We start from the raw sequence: 19,083 nt of genomic DNA, 5'->3' as shown, positions 1-19,083 counted from the left end.
AACCTGGGTTTTCTTTTTGGCTCTGTCATTCCAATTTTCTCCATCATTTTTGCCATCTAAGCCCCCTCCACTGGTATCTCCAGCACATTAAGAATGGTACCAATCCATTATAGATGGGTGCTCTAAATTCTTTTGGTGATGAGTCACAGAACTGTCACATGTCATATCATGCAGTTTTACTTATTTGAAAGGTGAGACATTCCCTCCCCTTCTCCCAGTTCCACCCAGTGCTTTCAAAGTGGAGCCTAAGGCTACAACTGTAACCCAACAACTGTAAAGCTTAGATATTTCTAGACAGGAGCCCACCTCTTGATCGGTGAAAATCTCTATGAAATTCTGGAAGGAGAAAGAGCCGGACTGGAGAATGAGCTCTCCGGTATTTTCAAAGCACTGTCCTGTCAGCACGAGCAGCTTGTGTCGAGCAGCATCAGTGATCATTAAGCGCACCTGAAACAAAGCACAGGGAGCAAGACGTGAGCCATATCCAACGCCACCATCCCACTTTCAGGACAGGGCTGGCCCAGGTAGGGCTTGAAATCTATTACCAATGAAACTCATTCATTTTCCCTAGGGAACTGGACAGAGCCAACGACTATGGTCATCAGCTCGCCCAGGAATGCCATTTTCCATGTTTGCGATGGCCAAGCCAGCCATAGTAAGTTGACTTTCTCCCCCTAGCTTCCTTGCCTTTCTCAAAGCAGTCTGTACAGTTGGCAATCATTTGCTCCACAGCTGTGTCTGCTAGCAGCACACAGCCTGTGAGACTTGGGGATATCTCACAGGTTGAGTCACCAAGTATAGTCCAGATCCCCTGACTGCTGCTTCAGGAAGCACAGGTTCCCAATGAGGGTCCCAAGTCAGGCCCTCCCTTACAGGACCCCTTTCCTTCCAAGCCATACACCAAAAGCTCATCTCCAAATGCCAGCTCCAGTGGGATCAGCAAGGTGCCTGACATTGAACATAAACAAAAGGCTGCAGCAAATGGGAATCTTTTAAAGACAATCGTAAGTGGTTTGCACGAAAGAACTCTCTGTTCTTTAAGTGGCAGGAAGCCAGCCTGTCCTTCAGCAGACACGCTGCCCCGAGCACCAAGGTCTTCGTTCTGATCACAGCTCAGTTCAGCACAAATTGCCAGGCAGCATGCTAGACACCAAGGGAGGGATATAAAAGTAAACAGGATATGACCCATGGCCCCCAAGAACCCTAAGCTCTGATTAAGGAAACACACATGGGCTGAAGTAACTGTTCCAGCTCCATGTGCTCTACAAGCAAGCCTGAATTCCTTAAAGAAATTCCTCATTTTTCCTTTTCCATTTCAAGTTGTCTTTACTTCCTGATTCTGTTAGTCACAGAGAGACTACTACCCTGCTATGTGCCTCAACCTTGCACCTTCATGGACGGTCAAACAGGTCCTGCTGATCTGGAGCCAGTGGAAGGGGGATGAAAATAGTCTACATAGGAGCACCTGGGTAGCTCAGTTGGTTAAGCATCCAACTCTAGATCTCGACTCAGGTGATGATCTCAGTTTGTGAGTTCGAGCCCCACATCGGGCTCTGTGCTGACAGTGTGGAGCCTGCTTGGGATTCTCTCTCTCCCTCTCTCTCTGCTCCTCCCTGCTTATTCTCTCTCTCTCTGTCAAATAAATAAATAATCTTTAAAAAAAAAAAAAAAGAAAGAAATAGTCTACATAATGAGAGCCAAAAAGTAGAAGCAACCCAACGTCCATCAACTGATGAATGGATAAACAAAATGTGGTACATCCATGCAGTAGGATAGTATTTAGCCATAAAAAAGAAATGAAAAACTGATACATGCTACAATATGATGACTCTTGAAGACATTACGCTGAGTGAAATAAGCCATACAGAATATGGTATGATTCCATTATCCAAAATGCTCAGAATAGGCAAATCCACCAAGGCAAAAAGTAGATTAGTGCTTGCTGGCAAGTGGGAGGAATAGGGATTGTTGGCTAATGGGTTTCAGACTGTTGAGGGGCGACACACATGTTTTGGAATAGACAGCAATGATGAGCACACAACTTTGTGAATATACTAAAAACCAATGAATTGCACACTTTAAAAGATGGATTTTATGGTATGTGGATTATTTCTCAAATTTTAAAAATAGGCTCAAAGCATGAGCAGAAGAGATGCTGTGGATAATGAAGGTCCCCCAGGGACTATGGCAACTTTAATGTCCAAGAAGCAACCCAATCTCAAAAGTACTAAACTGTAACAAAAGAAGTGGGAAATGGAGATGGATCAATTCCTCCGGCCTGGAGGGGGCCAGGGATTCTTGGCTTCAGTCAAGTTCTTATCTTCCAGTAGTCTCTGAAATACCCAGCTATTCTTTTTGGCAACGATTTCGAATGATAGTAATAATAATATTAATAAGAACAACCAACATTTATATTTCAGTGGTTACACACTCTGTTTTAAGCGTTTGATACTTCTAATCACAACACGATAAGTGCTGTTGTGACCTCCATTTCACAAACATGGAAACTGAGACAAAAAGACAATAAATAATCTTCCCCAAGGCCACCAGCTAAAAAGTGGCAGAACCCAGGGAGTCTGGCACCAAAGGCTATACTCCTGATAGCCATGTATCCTCCTTTCAGTGGTGATTAGAGGGGGAGCAGAATGGCTTGATGGGGGTTTGCCTCAAGATACCATTTTTCTCCAAATTTGTGTGCTGAATGTCCTGGTTTGAGGGCTTGTAGTCTATTACCCTCTGCTACATCCCAGCCAGACACTATCCCGGCAGCACACCCTCCATAAATACCCAAGATTTCATAACCCCCTGCCTATACAAAGTATTCTAGTTCTGGCTAGCATCTTCCACCTTGTCCTCATCGGGAAGGGCAGTCTGGCATGGTAATCAGATACAGAACCAGCCGCTGACTGGGGGTAAAGAACTTCTCCTCTCCTGCGTCCTTCTTCTGCCCCACCCGCCCCTGCCCTTCCAATATGGTGGTCTCTGTCCACCGCGTGAGGCCCTGCCCCAGACCCCGCAGAGCCAGATGCTTACCTCAGTGCTGACTGCTTCATCTGAAGGGTTGATCAGGACCACTGTTTCTAAAACGTCACTTCGGTGATGAAGGATCTTTTGTCCTAGAGACACAAAAACACAGACAAAAGGGGAGACCTTTAGCTTTTCCAGATTAAAACTGCCCTGCTGGCTGCAGGGACAGCAGAGACTCTGCTGGGCACGCAGCCCCAAGACTCTCCACGCGATCTTGGGAAACACAATTGGTGTTCCTACACAAGGGCACGGACCCTGCAGGTTCCTCCCAGAGTTGGGTCAGGGTGTCTGGGGCTCCTCATGCTCGCACAACCCTCGAGTTTTCAGGGTTGCCCGCCAAGCTGCCTCAGCGCGTTAATGGTGGTTTTCATCTGAGACGAGGGGTGGATGCCAGGAAAACTCAACGGGGCTCTTGACATTTCCTTTCTCATGGTAATTGGGGATGTTTCTCCGCATCGGCCTTTCTTCTGGTGAGAATGGTGCGGAGATTAATTAGGAGCCCGATTGTGAGATGAATGACATCCAGAAACCCCAGCTAACAATTACCCAACAACCAGAATGGCTGTCTGAGGCAGGCTTGCAGGCTGTTGGAGTATTCGTTAATTAATTCACTTGCTCATAGAAAAGTGGGGAAACTGTGAGCAAATGAAGAGTGGAGAACAACTCTCCGGCCGGACAGAGTGGTCAAACTGCCTGTAAAGACAAGCAAAGTTGATGGAGAAAAACAAAGCAAGGTGTTGCAGGGGTGAAGGAGCCTAAGGAGGACTGAAATCTTAGAGGGCTTCTGGCTCCACGTCACTGATTTCCCACACCTTAAAGGTTTTAGGGGCATCTGGGTGTCGGAAACCATCTCCAGTCGAAGTAGACTGAGGCCTGTAGATGACCGTCTACGTATATTCTCCCCTTTCCTGGACAATTAGACAACAAGTGACCAGGTGGATGTGTGGCCACAGTGAGCTATATATGCTCTACCAGTTGATGAGGAAGAGAAAAGAGTGGTGTTCCCTCAGACATATGGAGGGGAAACATGTCGTTGGAGGGTAGACAAGAATATGTCTGCTGCTTGGAAGTATAAGGAAACTTGGGTGACAAGACAGAATGGAGTGAAATCTGGGAGAAATAAACACCAAAGGAGAGGAATACAAGAATAGAGAATGATCAAAAAGCAACTGCTTTCCAGAAAAATAGCTGGGCAGTTCTTGAAAAAGCTAAAATAGAATTACTATACGATCTAGCAATTTCACTCCGAGGTAGATTGAAAGCAGGGACTTGAACAGATACTTGTATGCCAATGTTCACTGCAGCATTATTACAAGAACCAAAAGGTGGAGACAACCCAAATGTCCACCTATGGATGACTGGATAAACAAAAAATGGTATATCTAGGCAATGGAATATTACTCGGGCATAAAGAGGAGTGGAGTTCCAATGTGTGCAACAACATGGATGAACCTTGGAATAAGTATGCGGAGTGAAGTAAGCCAGAACAAAAGGACAAATACTGTATGATTCCACTTACATGAAATATCTAGAATAGGTTAATTCATAGGGTCAGAGAGCAGATCAGAGGTTACCAGAAGCTGGGAGAGAAGGAATGGGGAGTTACTACTTAATAGGCACAGAGTTTCTCTTTGGGGTGATGAAAAAGCTTTGGAAATAGAGGTGATGTCGCACAACATTATAAATGTAACTAGTGTCACTGAATTGTACATTTAAAAATGGTTAAACTGGCAAATTTTGTGTTTTACCAAAATTATGTATTTTACCAAAACTTAAAATTAATAGTACACCCAAAACTGTTGAACAGTACACTTTAAATGGGTGAACTGTATGACATGTGAATTGTACCTCAAGAAACCAGTCTAGGGTCCACAGGGATTTTCTTCCTTTATATCATGAAGGACCAGAAGTCCTATAGAAACAAACATACTGAAATACCGCCATCACATCATCAAACCCATTCTCCTCCATTCTTTCCCAAGAGCTAATATCTCTCAATAAACCCTTCATTAGAAATAGAAGAAGCCCAAGCTAAACAATAATGATGTCAGTCTAAGGTCTAAGCACCTCACCAGTACTAACTCATTTAATCACCTGGAGGGCTCTTTGACAGAGGTACTGTGATTGTCCCCTTTTACTGCTGAGGACAAAGAAGTCTGCAAAGGAGCACTAACTAGTCCCAGGTCACGCAACTAGGGAGTGTTTGAGTGAGGACCTACACCTGGTGCACCTGGCTGTACAGCCCCCAGCTGCCCCGCTCTGTGGGGTTGGTAACTGGAAGCAGGATTTGGAAAAACAGGCGCGGCAGAACAGTAAGCACCAGGGGAGAGTTAGGGGAAAAGCCAAGGGAGTAATAGCACGGATGTGCTTCAAGAAGCAAGAAGCCAGAAAGCATTCACAGATTATTGGCAAAAAGCGAAAAAAAAGTCAAAGGTGGCAGAGTACCGACACATAAAAAAAGAGGGTGAAAAAAAGTGTGTGGTATCCTACTCCAAATGCCTGAAAATGAAGAAACCCCAAAACAGAACAATGGCACACAGTTCGAGCAGACGAAGGACTGAGCTTCGAGAAAAATAAATTTAAGCCATGGGAAAGAATGCTTATTATGAATGCCAAAATCTATAATTTGTTGGGCATTGTTTTTTTGGCTTGGTTGTTTTTGCTTTGGACAGCCATATGCACTTAACGCTAAAGCAAAAGAACATCAAATTGAATAAGCAAATGATAGAATGACAATCAGCAAAACCCAGAAAACCACCCCCTTTCTAGGTCCTTTCATCAGTGGCCTCCTTGAAACAAAGACTGTGGGGGAGGTTCAAAAGCACAGAGCTGAGACAAAATCAAGCAAAAGCTGAAGACCAAGGAGAAATGAATGGTCATTTCCTTGATCATACTTTTGACGTGACTATTTCCGACACACAAAGCCGTGTGCAGGGAGCACGATGCCACGGTAGAACTGCAGTCCTGGCTCTATCCTGTAGGAACCCACAAAGGGAGGCCTGAGCGAGGTACACACAAGCGGCTTCCTCCCCAAGAGATGGTAAAGGAATCAGAGCCCCTTTCTTTCCAAAGGGATCTACGCAGTGCCCAATTCTGCCAACCGCAGCTTCCAAACGCACATCTAAGCAACCATAGCCCAGGGCGGTCCGAGCTTCGCCCACTCAAGCAGGTCCTTCCCCAGACACACAGCAAGGACCCTGCTTCCCAGGCATTCCCTGGCAGAGGGCTTCTTACCAACCACGAGCAGCTCTCTTCCTCCTTGGCTTCCTCACTTGCAGCCCCAACAAATGCCATGTGACAGCCGCCGGTTACCTCTACTCCCTCCAAGTCAATTTTCAGACCTGTTTGCTCAGGAATTCACTAACGATGTACTTTCTGTCCATCTTTGGAAAGACTGAAGGCAGTGACACAGACGTGCACCAAGATGCCATGGCTGCTCCTTCAACAAAAGCCTTTTTATAGGATTGGATTTGAATGAAGGAGGGGATTTAGAGAGAGAGAGAGAGAGAAGCTTCAAGGTCTTGTCACAGCCAGACTGCTGGACAGATTCTTTCCCCAGACGATGTAACCAGGGGCTGGGCCTTGCTGGCATCTGGCGAGCGCAGGGGCTGCCGAAGGGGCTGGAGCCCCATGCCCCCGCCCCGGCACACCCCCCCCACCCCCCCACCCCCCCCAGTGGAACGCCAGCTCTCCCGGGCGGCAGGCGGCCGGGATGCTTGCAAAGTTGCATATTTGGGGAATGTTTCACACTGGGAAACAGGCCAGGCATTCTGAAGGAGAGGCCACCACCCTCGCCTGCAAAGGTCTCATTCAATTGCCTCAGAAAAGAAGTTCCCAGGAAAGAAAGACAACCTGGTTGTGGCCTCTCTCTCTCTCTACCATTATAGTCTGCCTTCCCCAGAAACTGCTCACAGCCAAACCATTAGGCAGCCCCCGTGAATAGTCAACTCTCCTCAGCATCGATCTGAGGGAAGCAAAAGCAGGGGCTTGAGATAGAATGACTGTGTTGCTTATTGCTTTGATAAGAAAAAGCCTTTTGAGGGATTCCCCACAAAACTCACTGTAATTGTGAGGGCTCGATCCTGGGGTGAATGGGGCAGGGACTGTTGTATGACAAAAAAGAAGTCTGTAAAATCAAAAGAGGATGGCCCGGGGGACCCCTGAAGCAGCAGGGTCCTTGCAGACAATGAGACCTCTGTCCGTACACTCCCAAAGGCTATCTTTGAGACTCACATAAGCCTGTAATTTTCAGTTATTGCTGGGACTTTATTCAGTCATTCCAAGTCTGACAGATTATTTCAATCTATGCATTTTTAAGGGTTGGGCTGTTTTAGTGGTTTACGGTTTACTATATCCAGGAGACTCTGAAATCTCTGAAAGCAAACATGTTATTCTCTAAGTATATAACTTGTAGGATGCTTACAGTCTCTTCTCCACAGAGTTTAATATCCATCTAAACACACACATACAGGCTCCTTCCTGGTTTCTGAACAGGTTGACCATGACGGAATTCACTGGCACCCACTACCCACCAATCCCTATAAGACTTGGAACCTTCTCTCTCGCACCCAGCTGAGCCTTCTCTCCCAGACATATCCCACACATAAGTCCTAGAACACACTGGCCTAGCGGTGACACCGTCCCAGCTGGGGCCAGAGCAAGACCCCCAACAGTCTCAGCGCAGACAGGCAGCTGCTTAATGAAAGAGCCCTGCGCAAGGGAGAGAATGCCAGATCCAAAGTCAGAGAAGCACTAAGAGGAGGAGGGAGCCCCTGATGAAAATAACAACCAGCGATGATGAAACCTTTCAGATCGCCCATAAGAGGGCAATCGCTCTGTATGTCTTGAGCCTGAACGTTTAATTTTCATCTCCATTAATGATCACCATGCAGAACTTTATTTCTACCACTTCCTTTTCCTGAAAAATGAACACTTTGCAAGCATCATCTAGAAATGCAAGTCACAGAAAATAAAGAAAGCCTCAATATCTATTCAGTATGGAAGGAAGAAAATGAGAAGGGTCATGACTCACTGGTGCAAATGCACTGGTGACCAGGAGAGAGAGTCAGGGCCAAGGCCTCCAGGAAGACAAAGAGCCCTCGCACCCACCCACCTCTGCCCCTCGTTCCCCCCTCTCCACCCCCTCACTCCTCCTGCCCCATCCCCAGGTGAAAACCAGAGGGAATTCTTTTTGGAAATGGAATCTGATATTGTGATTCAGCACTAGAAAAACTTCCAATTTGAAGAAGCAGAATCTTAAAAAGGGTTAAAGAAGATTCTAGAGTTAGAAAAGGAAAGCCTGGGGTAAAGGACTGGGATTATTTAGCCAAAAGCAAGGGCTGGGAGATCAAGAAAAGGCCACAGGCACAGGATGTCTTGATGTTAAAGTCTGTTTTCATTGGAGGGAGAAAAGAAAGAAAGAAAGGAGGGAGGCAGGGAGGAAGGAAGGAAAGAGAAAATAAAAGCAATGACTTCTCTGAGTCTACCTCCTCACCGAAGTGGATTTTCCCAGAGAAAACCTCTCACCTCCAACCCCCACGAGCAAAAAACATTCCCCAGGGTAAAGTTTAGCTAAACGGGTGAAATCAAGAAATGAATGGTACTCAGTGCAGGAACTAAAAATTATTTCCCGATGGGTCTGCCAGCAGCTTTTAATAACAGCTTTTTATTTGGAATAACATCCAGGCCTCCTTTCTGCAGGAATCCACAGGATAATGCAAAGCAACTATGCTAAGAGCTGGGGGAAGTCTGAAGAGAGAGAGAGAGCTGGTATGGAGAGAGGGGAGACGCCTGCATCAGCAAAGGTCTTGTGAATCCTCTTTCCTTCTCTATCCTTTGCAGCTAACCCCCAGCCCTGGTGGGAACTTGGCTCCTGGGCTCCCTTCTCAGAGGGAGGCAAGCCAGGAAGCCTCCAAGCAGCAGAGGCCCATTCTCAGCAGCCTTTGTTGGTTCTCCCTGTGTTCCCTCTATCCCACCTCATCATGTCTAAGCAAGAAAAAGAAAAAGAGAAAAAAAGGGGGTGGACATGGGTTACACAGTCACGGTGCTTCTGTGAGGCTACAAGCAGCCATGTCTTTCCCAGGGGCCCCAGCGTGAGGGCTCAGAACTGGATGCAGGAAGGCTGAGGAGCCCGACCTAACAGCCACCCCGTTCCCTGAAATAAGGAAGAAATCCCCTGAGACATGAGGGAGAACATGACCATGAGGGAGGCTAGATAGCTCAGCTCCTGGTTCCTGCCACCGTGACGCCTTTAGAAAAAACAGAGGTGCTAGGAGGCTTGGTACCTCCTGATGACACGGTCCCCAAAGATCAACAATGTCAGCACAGGACACAGAAAGCCAGGCATCGCCAGGAGCCCACACAGCTTCCCTCCCCAGGGAAGTAAAACTCCTGACGTTGGAAGGAGTTGGATTTCCCAGGGGCCTTCACACATCAAAAGCAACTCATTCATCGTTCACCTTTGTCAGCTCACGTAGCTCTCAGCCTCACCCCCCTTCCCGATCCACCTCTGTCCAAAAGAAAGGTCTTCAAGTTGTGACGCCAAGAGTCTCCTTGAACACACAGCCTGGGTCAGCCACTGGTCAGCCAGTGCCTGCTGACTCCCTCGCCCCTCGGCAGGCACGCTGGCCTCCCACACGCACCCTGAGACTCACTCCCTCTTTGTTTCTGCTGCACAGTCGGAGCCCAGTTCTCTCCCACCTTTCCCCTGATATTCCTGGAAATGGCGTTTCTTTTCAGTTGGAAGTAAACTTGTTTGTCTCTGCTTCTGTTTCACCTCTGATGTATGTTCCAGCAAGTCACATCGCTCTCCGAATGTTGAGGGTTCGCTTGTTTTAAGAGAGTAAGAACTTGAATTCCATTATAAACGCGTTCAGGAGACTTCATAAACCATTGCTTTTAATTTAAATACGTTGATCATTGCTTGGGAATTAGACAGCTTTTTAAGGATTTTACCTTCGACATCTTTTGTGTGATACAGAATTTAGTTATCATAGAATCTGAGAATATACCGGTTTTCCTCTACATTTCCTGGATTTAGCTCTTCTCGCTTGTTGTCATTTGGTTTAGTTTTTCATGGGTTTACCAGTCTTTCCACCCTATCCTTCTCTCGGGTTCTGCACTGTCTTCTGCTCTATGTTTTCCCCACCATTAGCCACCCAGATAAGCAAATAAGGGATGCCTCCTGGACCCCGGAGGCTTTCTCCTCGTCCTAACCGCGTTCCCTGCATGCAGATGCAGACATAGCCTTAGCAACAGGCCGGCCAGCAGGCCCTGCTCCTGGTGGCAGAGGGAGCCTCATCTTGCACCCCCTCCTGTTCCAGCCGCTGGGGAACTACTCGCACTGGGGCACAGGCCTGGTGGGGGACGGGGACGCCAGGCAGCAACAGCCCGATCCCTTCTGTAGGGTTCTCATCGTACTACCCTCTTTCCCAATCCTCTCTACAGCATTGTTCTCCTCCCAAATCCCATTCTTCTAGGGTCTCCTCTCCCCTCTTCCCCTTTTTTAAAGGCCTCAAGGGAGAGGAATGAAAATCCAGGCTACGAAGGGTTACAAGTGGGAGAGAGTGGAAGAAAGTAATTGGGTTCCTTTTTCTTCTAATCTATTTTATGGCCTAGCTGAAAGAAGTAGAAAGTACCATAGACGGTGTGGATGAAGGCCTGGCTACCTGGAGAACAGCTAAGGAAAAACAGCAACACCAACGTGGGCACCAGCTAAGGGAGAGACGACAACCGGAAAGTTGTTTCTTCAACGAGGTAGATTTTAGAATGCTACAAATGGAAGAGGAAAAAAAAAAAAAGAAAAGGCACCGCTAGCGAAGGGCTATATATTACCTGTCAGGGGAGCCAACTCCAACTGTCAGCAAAAACAGAGATCCACGTCTATCTAGTACTTTCCCGTTTACAGAGCACTTTCCTCTGGTTTGCGCATTTAAAACTTGATGATGGTGTTTCAGGCCTATGAACCGGGTTGTCTGGGCCAGGGCAAGGTGGGAGGTCCCAGTACCCTGTTCCCCAAACGAAACCTGCTGCAGACAAAGAAAAATACGTATGCTCCTCATGCACAAGAAAGAAATGCCTTCTGCCTTTAAAATTCAAGGAGTCCAGCAGCCAAGGAGAGAGCCTGTGACAAGAACTTGTCACTCCTATGGCATAAGAAATCAGAATTTCCTCATCTCACAGAACTGGAAGGGGGGGGGGGGTGCCTGAAGGAGCTCTGGTGACAATTCCATGCCCCCCACTATCTTCAAAGATGAAAAAGACAAGCCTCAGGGGTGAACTGTGGCCTGATCATAGGTGAGTGACTACTGCATTTGTATGGCTGCCAAAGGCAATTCCTATGCCTGCCGCAGACAGTTCTATTTGGGAATAGGTGCTAAAATACTAAGAGCACTACCTTTCATTTGTGATGCACTGCATGGTTTATAAAACCTTTCTTTTTTTCATGTTTGTTTATTTTTGAGAGAGAAAGAGTGCAGCAGGGGAGAGACAGAGAGGGGGGACAGAGGATCCAAGCGGGCTCCACGCGGACAGTAGCAAGCCCACTGTAGGGCTTGAACCCACCAACCCACGAGATCATGACCTGAGCCAAAGTCGGATGCTCACCCGACTGAGCCACCCAAGCGCCCCTATAAAATCTTTTGACTTGCATGTTACTTCGGTGTATCACAAAGATTGTTATTATCATTCTTTCTTTACAAACACAGAAATTGAAGTTCGTGGGGCAGGCTGTTTTAGTAAGAGCTACCTGCCTTGTCCAGCAACACAGGAATAAAATAAGCTATAAAACTAGGTGTTAAATCTAGCCCATTTGACTCCTGATCCCCACTCTTGTCATTGCCCCTCAATGCTTCTCAGATTGTCTTAGGAGTTTACCTAATTTAGGTAAACTAAATTAGTTTACCTAGGAGTCTAAGGAGTCTTAGGTGTCTAGGAGTCTAAAGGAGTCTTAGGAGTCTAAATCCTAATTTTTTAAAAATAAGATTTGCCTGGGGCGCCTGGGTGGCACAGTTGGTGAAGCGTCCGACTCGGTTTCGGCTCAGGTCGTGATCGCGTAGCTCATGAGTGTGGCCCCTGCATGGGGCTCTGGGCTGACAGTGCAGAGCCTGCTTGGGATTCTGTCTCCCTCTCTCTCTGCCCCTCCCCTGCTCTCTCTCTCTCTAAAATAGACATTTAAAAATTAAAAAATAATATTAAGATGTGTTTGAGATACATTTGCCTTAGGATATTATAGAATACTCCCTGCATTTGGGATATAGGTTTGGGAATTCTTTTTGTTTTGAGGGACACCTGCCCTGTGCCAGATACCCTGCCAACTGTTCAGTTAAACCATGAGATTGCCAATCTCAACCTCGCGCCAACTCAAAAATGGCACTTTCCTATGGTTCGACAATTAGACCTCACCTTCTTGAGATCAAAGTAGGTTTCAGAGAATGTTTTTTAATCTTACTGGGCTTCTCCTGGCCTTTGTAAGAGATGCTATATTCCCTATTTACTAAGACAATGTGAATTAGTTGGAGGACACAGTTTTCTAGAGTTCAATTTGGGCAAGTTAGTGCTACCTTCATAAACTAGCATTGAGATTAAAACATGGGTGGGATGCTAGCCCTAGCCTGAAGGGAAGATAGTTTAATGGGGACACTTGGAGTTTTGACAGTGTCTCCTTTGGGAAGTAGAAGTCAGAAGTAGTGTCTCATACACAGCAGGAGCTCAATCAATATTTGATAAAGGAATGAATAATAAAAATGGCTAAGATATATTGCATACCTGCCCTGGGTCAGACACTGACCTAAGTTCTTTACGTTGGGTTATTGCACTAAATCTGTACACTAATCCTATGAGGAAGGCCCTATTCTCGTTTTATTGATGAGGAAAATGAGGCATTGGGCAGTTCAGCAACATCCCACGGGAATACACAGTGAAACTAGGATGGAAACCCGGTGATCGGTGTCCAGACCCAGGCTCTTAGCTAAGAAGACATTTTAAATTTTTTTTTTCAACGTTTATTTATTTTTGGGACAGAGAGAGATAGAGCATGAATGGGGGAGGGGCAGAGAGAGAGGGAGACACAGAATCGGAAACAGGCTCCAGGCTCCGAGCCATCAGCCCAGAGCCTGACGCGGGGCTCGAACTCACGGACCGCGAGATCGTGACCTGGCTGAAGTCGGGCACTTAAACGACTGCGCCACCCAGGCGCCCCAGCTAAGAAGACATTTTAAAGGGAGGACAGAAGACAAATGACAATCAGTCTGACTTGGGGCCCTCTGGGTTTGAAGTTCCTATGGGAGTTCCCACTGGTTCTGTCCAACAAGCAGGCAGAAATGTGGATGTGAGGCTGAGGCAATAGGTTGGACCAGATCTGGGGGGCATCAGTGTATTTTTAGGTTGGTGCTCTTAGAGAATGCTGAGAGCCTTTTGCTGTAAAAAGTCTTAGGAAACACCACTATACAAAGGGCAGATAAAAAGCAGCAAAAAACCCGTGAAGGTGATGGAGCACAAGGAAAGTGATGGTACCACTGCCTTCTCTCCTCCCCTTCACCCCCAGCCCCGGACGTGACCTATACCTGCAATGCCATCTTGATTTGCAAACTTAATCCACCTCCGCAGAGAGGAGAGGAGACACAGAATATTCCAAAGACCTTAAAGAAGCCAGTAACATCTCGTAGGCGCTTTTCAAACGCAAAACATACCAAGACCTGCATAGCCACAGCAGCATCACATCGCTTAACCGGCGGGCATGGCTTTTTCTTCTGTCTGGGACACATCCGCCTGGTGGGGCAAAGACTGTACAGTTCTCAGAGTGTAATATGTCCCAGGATGCTCTGAGGAACGCAATAAAAATGTGGATCTGCATGGCCCACTCTCAGACAGTCTGGGTCAGAAGGCAGGGGTGGGGCCGGGGACTCTGCATTTCTGCAATCTTTCAGAGAATTCTGATCATTCTGCGGCACCTTCTTTGAGAAACAAGTCAGTGTTATACACTATTGATCAAAGAATACGCTATTGATCAACAACAACGTAGTAAGTGATCTTATTTAAAGTCATCCTCACACTGCTTTTAATGAATTCCTATCCTAATGTCTGAACATAGTGCTAGAATTATTTCCCTTGGGAGCAAATGTGATCATTAGAAGCTCAAACTTTTCCCAGTAAGTATTGATTCTAGGAATCATCTGACAGTTTTATCTGACATTTAATTTGCCATCCAACTCCTGCCATTTATCAAATCCAGGGAAACCGCCGACCTTTCACCCTCATCGGTTACTATTTAGAACCAAATCTTCACACTATTCACCCTCAAAGCCAGATACCTTAAAACCAAAAATCAAATTAGTCCTTTTGGTCCTGGCTATTGAAAAGGAAACAGAAAAAGAAAACTATAAATGGCTGACATAACAAATATCACACGTAGTATCGAACCCCTTGGATACACTCTAAGCTCTAGGCCAAGGAGAAACAGCATGAATCGATTTTTTTTTTCCCCAGTAAAGTCCCAAATGGACTGGAGGATGATGCTGCCTCCAGTGGTGGCATCAGGCTAGGGCAAAGCAACAAGCCTGGTCATCTACCAGGAAGGTTACTTCTTAAGATCAAGACCCTGAGCTGGGGAGCGCCTGCGTGGCTCTGTCAGTTGAACGTCCCACTTCAGCTCAGGTCATGATCTCAGGGCTCATGAGTTCGAGCCCCGCATCAGGTTCTCTGCTGTGGGCATGGAGCCTGCTTCAGATCTTCTGTCTGCCTCTCTTTCTGCCCCTCCCCAGCTCATGCTCTCTCACTCTCAAAAACAAACATTAAAAAAAAAAAAAAAAAGGGATCCTGACCTGAAAGTATGGGGCTCAAGGGATCTGATCTTAGCTGATGACCTGAGACCTGAGATCTGATCTTAGCTGACGTGGTGCCTCAGCTACCACCATCTGTGACAGGTAATGGAAAGGCGGATAGTCACATCCTATGTTCCAGCTGGTAGGAATAAATCTGGCCGTTTCTTTTCAAGCATTTGGCATAAAGCCTCAACACCAAGGGAAGTGTGATTTTTGTTGTTTGTTTTAGTGTTATTTATTTATATACTGCCTCGTTCAGAAGGCGGAGGCAGAGACGGCTAATTCACACATGCTGGTGGAATTGGCACCTGTATATTTCCACTGTGCGCCTTGTCTGTGTTAACCGGTCACGGCTCGGCGCTCAGGCTGCCCAGAAAAGTACACTCAGTTCTTACCAACCTGGGGTCTTCCCTGTCCTGGGGCCGGAGGGGGATTCTCAGCACACCAGGACCACAGCCCTGACTCCTTTGTACTTCCTGTCCTTTGCCGTCAGTTATGTGCCCTGTCTGCTGACCCGGAGTGAAGTTTCACTCAGAGCGTGGTCCTCACCTTCTCTCAGTCAGGTGCTCTCCTCACATTTCCCTGACTCCACAGCACACTCTCTCTATTTTTAAAGGTCTGTTCATTAAACTCGTGGCTCCTAGCCCGTCCTTCATGATCTCCACCACATTTCAATCCCTTGCTGTGCTCTGACAAATGGCCCCAGAAGGACCAACATCTTGGTTCATGTTTTCCTCTTTAGTGTGCCCCTTCTCTCATTCTAACGGAGAAGTTAAGTCTCCCCTGGCCATTTCCACGTTATTCTTTTCCACTCTCTGTGTGTTGTTCTAATAGGCAGCACTGGCAGAAGAGAGCCATTTTTGAGCACTGCATAAGACATCTGACCACAAAGCCTCGGGTGATATTTGAGCCCTGCTGACTAAAAACTGAAGACCATTGCAACAAAGTCTTCACAGGCTAACTGCTCTGAGCATGTCCTCAGAGATTCTGTCACAGGGGATACTGAGCCCCTGTGTATGGGGTGGTTCCAGCTCCTCTTGGTGGGCCCAGAGACAGGAAACGTTTATCAGAAGAACTCTCTCCAACTATACAGCCTTTGCCTCTCACCTCTCCTCCCTCAACCAAACCCAAACCCTACTTCTTAGTGGCAAAATATCGATTAAAAGAGCAAAGGAAGCAGTTACATGAACTAATTCAGTATTCTCTTAAGAACGTCATACACAGAGTTTGCCTTCTTATGGCCTTTCATACCACTTCTTATTTTTAGAGGGGAGGGGCGGGTATGGAACCCAGCTCACTGCTGACTCAGGCCTCATGTGGAATCACACATTGATGAACAGGAAGCAAGACCTTGACTTTCAACTCAGCCACTCAGTTTCTTCATTTCACCCAATAGCATTTCACTTCAATGAGTTATCCTATTAAAAGTTTACGTGAAATAAACCAGTAATTTATAGTGTCTATGTATTCACTTAATTTACACTAAGTAACTGAAATTTTCAGTGTATCAGATACTCATGCCAACTGGTCACTGCATTTATTTTTCACCCCAGTGGGACAGTTGGCTTACAGGTTGCTTTAAATAAAGGGTGTTGTTTGATGACACCATTTACTATGTCATAAAGTAAGCCCTCATACCTACTTAAATCTAATCAATCCCTTGCAGATCCCACCCACATTTTGTTTCCTCTGGGAAGATCTCCTGTCCAACTCCCAGAGTTGTCTCTTCCCTCAAAGTCCTGATGGTGGTTAATGGTCCCTAGATCACATAATTCTATATGAGCTACGGCATCCAACTAAATTAGAAGGTATTAGTTAACAAAATGCTTTCACAAGCCTGTGAAAATCATGTGCAAGATCTCATTTGGACTCCTTGCCAAGTTGGCAATTTTCATGTAAATCTCAGAGAACCCAGATCAGGCATTCCACTTAGAGGCATTCAGATATTAACGGTCTTTTTCAAAATAGGACAACTAAAAATACAGATACCTGTCGCTGCACACACCATCCATGCAATTTCGGAATAGGATTTAATATAATCATGTAGATTGAAATTCAGCCTTTAGAAATGAGTAAGTCAGGTGATGTACCTTTCAGGAACTGGAAAATATACACCTGAGTCACCATTCATAGAAAGCTCACTGCCCTACATAAATAAAAAGGAAGCATTGTCTAGTTCTTTTTACATGATGAGGGCCTCCAAACGTCCCAAAGTGTCAAAGTGTCCCAAACGTCCCAAACGTCCCAAAGTGAGGGCCCCAAACTTGTTTTTTTCACAAGTACACTGAATTTTGTCTCTGGCCATTCAGCCACCCCTATTGTTCCTTAAAAAAAAATTAAACTAGGGCATCGTTAGGAAGATTTCATTTTGATTTTATATTCAACTACAAGGGAAGGGCACTCCCACATGTCCCCATACCACACTTGACTTTCTCTGGAAGATTGTAGCTAAACAACTCTCTCTGCAGATCTGGGTAAATTTGATATAGGAAACAGGGAATAAATTCAGGGCCATGTAGTTGGTTTAAGATTTACTTAACAAGCAGAGATTTGTTTCTGATACAATTCAATAAAATCTGGCTAAGGGGAATTTTCAAAGCATCGATACATGTATTCTGAACCAACAGACATAGCTTTCCTGGGGATAAAGGTCCAAAACCTACCATGCAGAAGTGATTCAGACAAGCAGTCAAGTAAATTCTACTGTCTTCGATCTTCTTTTAACAAAAACGAAAATTCTGGGTTAGAATGAGTTCAGAGAAGAAGGCAAATAAACTGGAGACTTTCAAAAATGCTTTTCAGAAAATCTCCAGATTTTAATTTCCATGAGAAATAACAGGTTTCCCTAAGAAAATCAGCATGCATAAAATCACTTTCTACACTCCTATCTTGCATTGTTCCCTATGGGTCGGAGTATAATGCAATTATCCATATGCCCGCTAAGCAAAGTTCTTATGATGCACTACTCTTTGCTCTTTGACAAATAAAACGTGTACACTGAGAGTACATTTTGTCCCAGTAAAAATGCTGACGGGTAAGCCAGCTCTGGAGAAGAATGCACTGACCCCAGCTCCAGAGTGTGTCCTCAGAGGGGGCTCCAGAGGAGAACTGAAAGAAAGAGCATCTGATTCTGCTCCAGAAAGTAGCACTGAATACTTCCCATCTGTTTTGGAGGAGATGCTGTCCCGAGAGAAGACACAATGATGAGACAGGCACACAGAGGTTGTCGAGGGCACTACTCACTCAACACACTCAGATATCAAGAAGAGGCAAGGATTCAAAATTAAGGGTTGGAAAGGCAGAAGCCGAGCACGCCTGAGTCCTCGTTGGCTCAGGGGCTTGAGGAGCAGTGTGAGCTGCACAGGGAGGGGAGCCAAAAAGAGGTGAGCAGCGCTTGACCTGTCCCCTGAAGTCCGCAGTCCAAGGACAGGAGAACCTAACCTGTTCCTGATTCCCGGCTCCTTCAAAGACAAAAGGGACCCCAGCACCTAGGAAGTCGTGACATATGTCCTGGGTCAAGTTTATGGCTTTGGCACTTTTTTCTAAGAGGCTAGAAAAGTCTACTACATTCCTAACTGCAAGGCTGGAGTGCAGAAGGTCAGGGCCTAGTGACGATCACAATCAGGGATGCACATTTGTCCTAGATGATTCCTGGCGCTCTCCCCGGTCTGGCATCTGGAATTCAGTACAAGCTTATCTTCCATGGAGAGGCAGGTACCAGTGGGTTTACCAGAGTCCAGTTATTATGCAAACCCCATGGAAGAAAAAGGACCATTTTGGGCACCTGGGTGCCTCAATAAGTTAAGCGTCCAACTTCAGCTCAGGTCATGATCTCACGGTTCACGGGTTCGAGCCCCACATTGGGCTCTACACTAACAGCTCAGAGCCTTGGAGCCTGCTTCAGATTCTGTGTCTCCCTCTCCCTCTCTCTCTGCCCTTTCCCCACTTGTGCACACTCTGTCTCTCAAAAATAAATAAACATTTAAGAAAGCGGGGGGGGGGGGGGGGGGGGGGGGGCACGACATTTTTCTTCCTGCCTCCAGGCAAATCGATGTGATCCTCCCTTTAAAGCCTGACCTTTTTCAGTGAAGAGGTACCAGGACCTGTAAATGCTTCCCTCTGGCAGAGGACTATTCTGGATTAGGCTCTGGATGTAGCTCTGGAAGCAGCTTCCTAAATGAATGTCAGCTCCAGGTGAAGAGAATGCACCTTCTCTTGCAAAAGGAATCTGCCCTCA

At 46.3% G+C, this 19,083-nt stretch overlaps 1 protein-coding gene across 2 annotated transcripts in view; it reads right to left on the bottom strand.

Annotated features, from left to right (window-relative positions):
* The window catches only part of MAP1B (microtubule associated protein 1B), a 101,607-nt gene that overhangs the window by 26,002 nt on the left and 56,522 nt on the right, over positions 1-19,083 (bottom strand). The window contains exons 1-3 of one of the 2 annotated variants that reach the window (XM_043588430.1): positions 6,262-6,583; positions 3,034-3,116; positions 307-447 (exon numbers count right to left, since the gene is read on the bottom strand). In XM_043588430.1, the coding sequence (XP_043444365.1) occupies positions 307-438 (132 nt within the window). In that variant the 5' untranslated portion in view covers positions 439-447; positions 3,034-3,116; positions 6,262-6,583. Of the gene's footprint in view, positions 1-306; positions 448-3,033; positions 3,117-6,261; positions 6,584-19,083 lie in introns of those variants that run through there. The other variant, XM_043588340.1, reaches the window with a different exon arrangement.

This window comes from Prionailurus bengalensis, chromosome A1 (genome assembly GCF_016509475.1).
Source record: "Prionailurus bengalensis isolate Pbe53 chromosome A1, Fcat_Pben_1.1_paternal_pri, whole genome shotgun sequence".
In the NCBI taxonomy this organism is placed as follows: Eukaryota; Metazoa; Chordata; class Mammalia; order Carnivora; family Felidae; genus Prionailurus; species Prionailurus bengalensis.
This window is presented reverse-complemented; position numbering and strand designations above follow the sequence as displayed.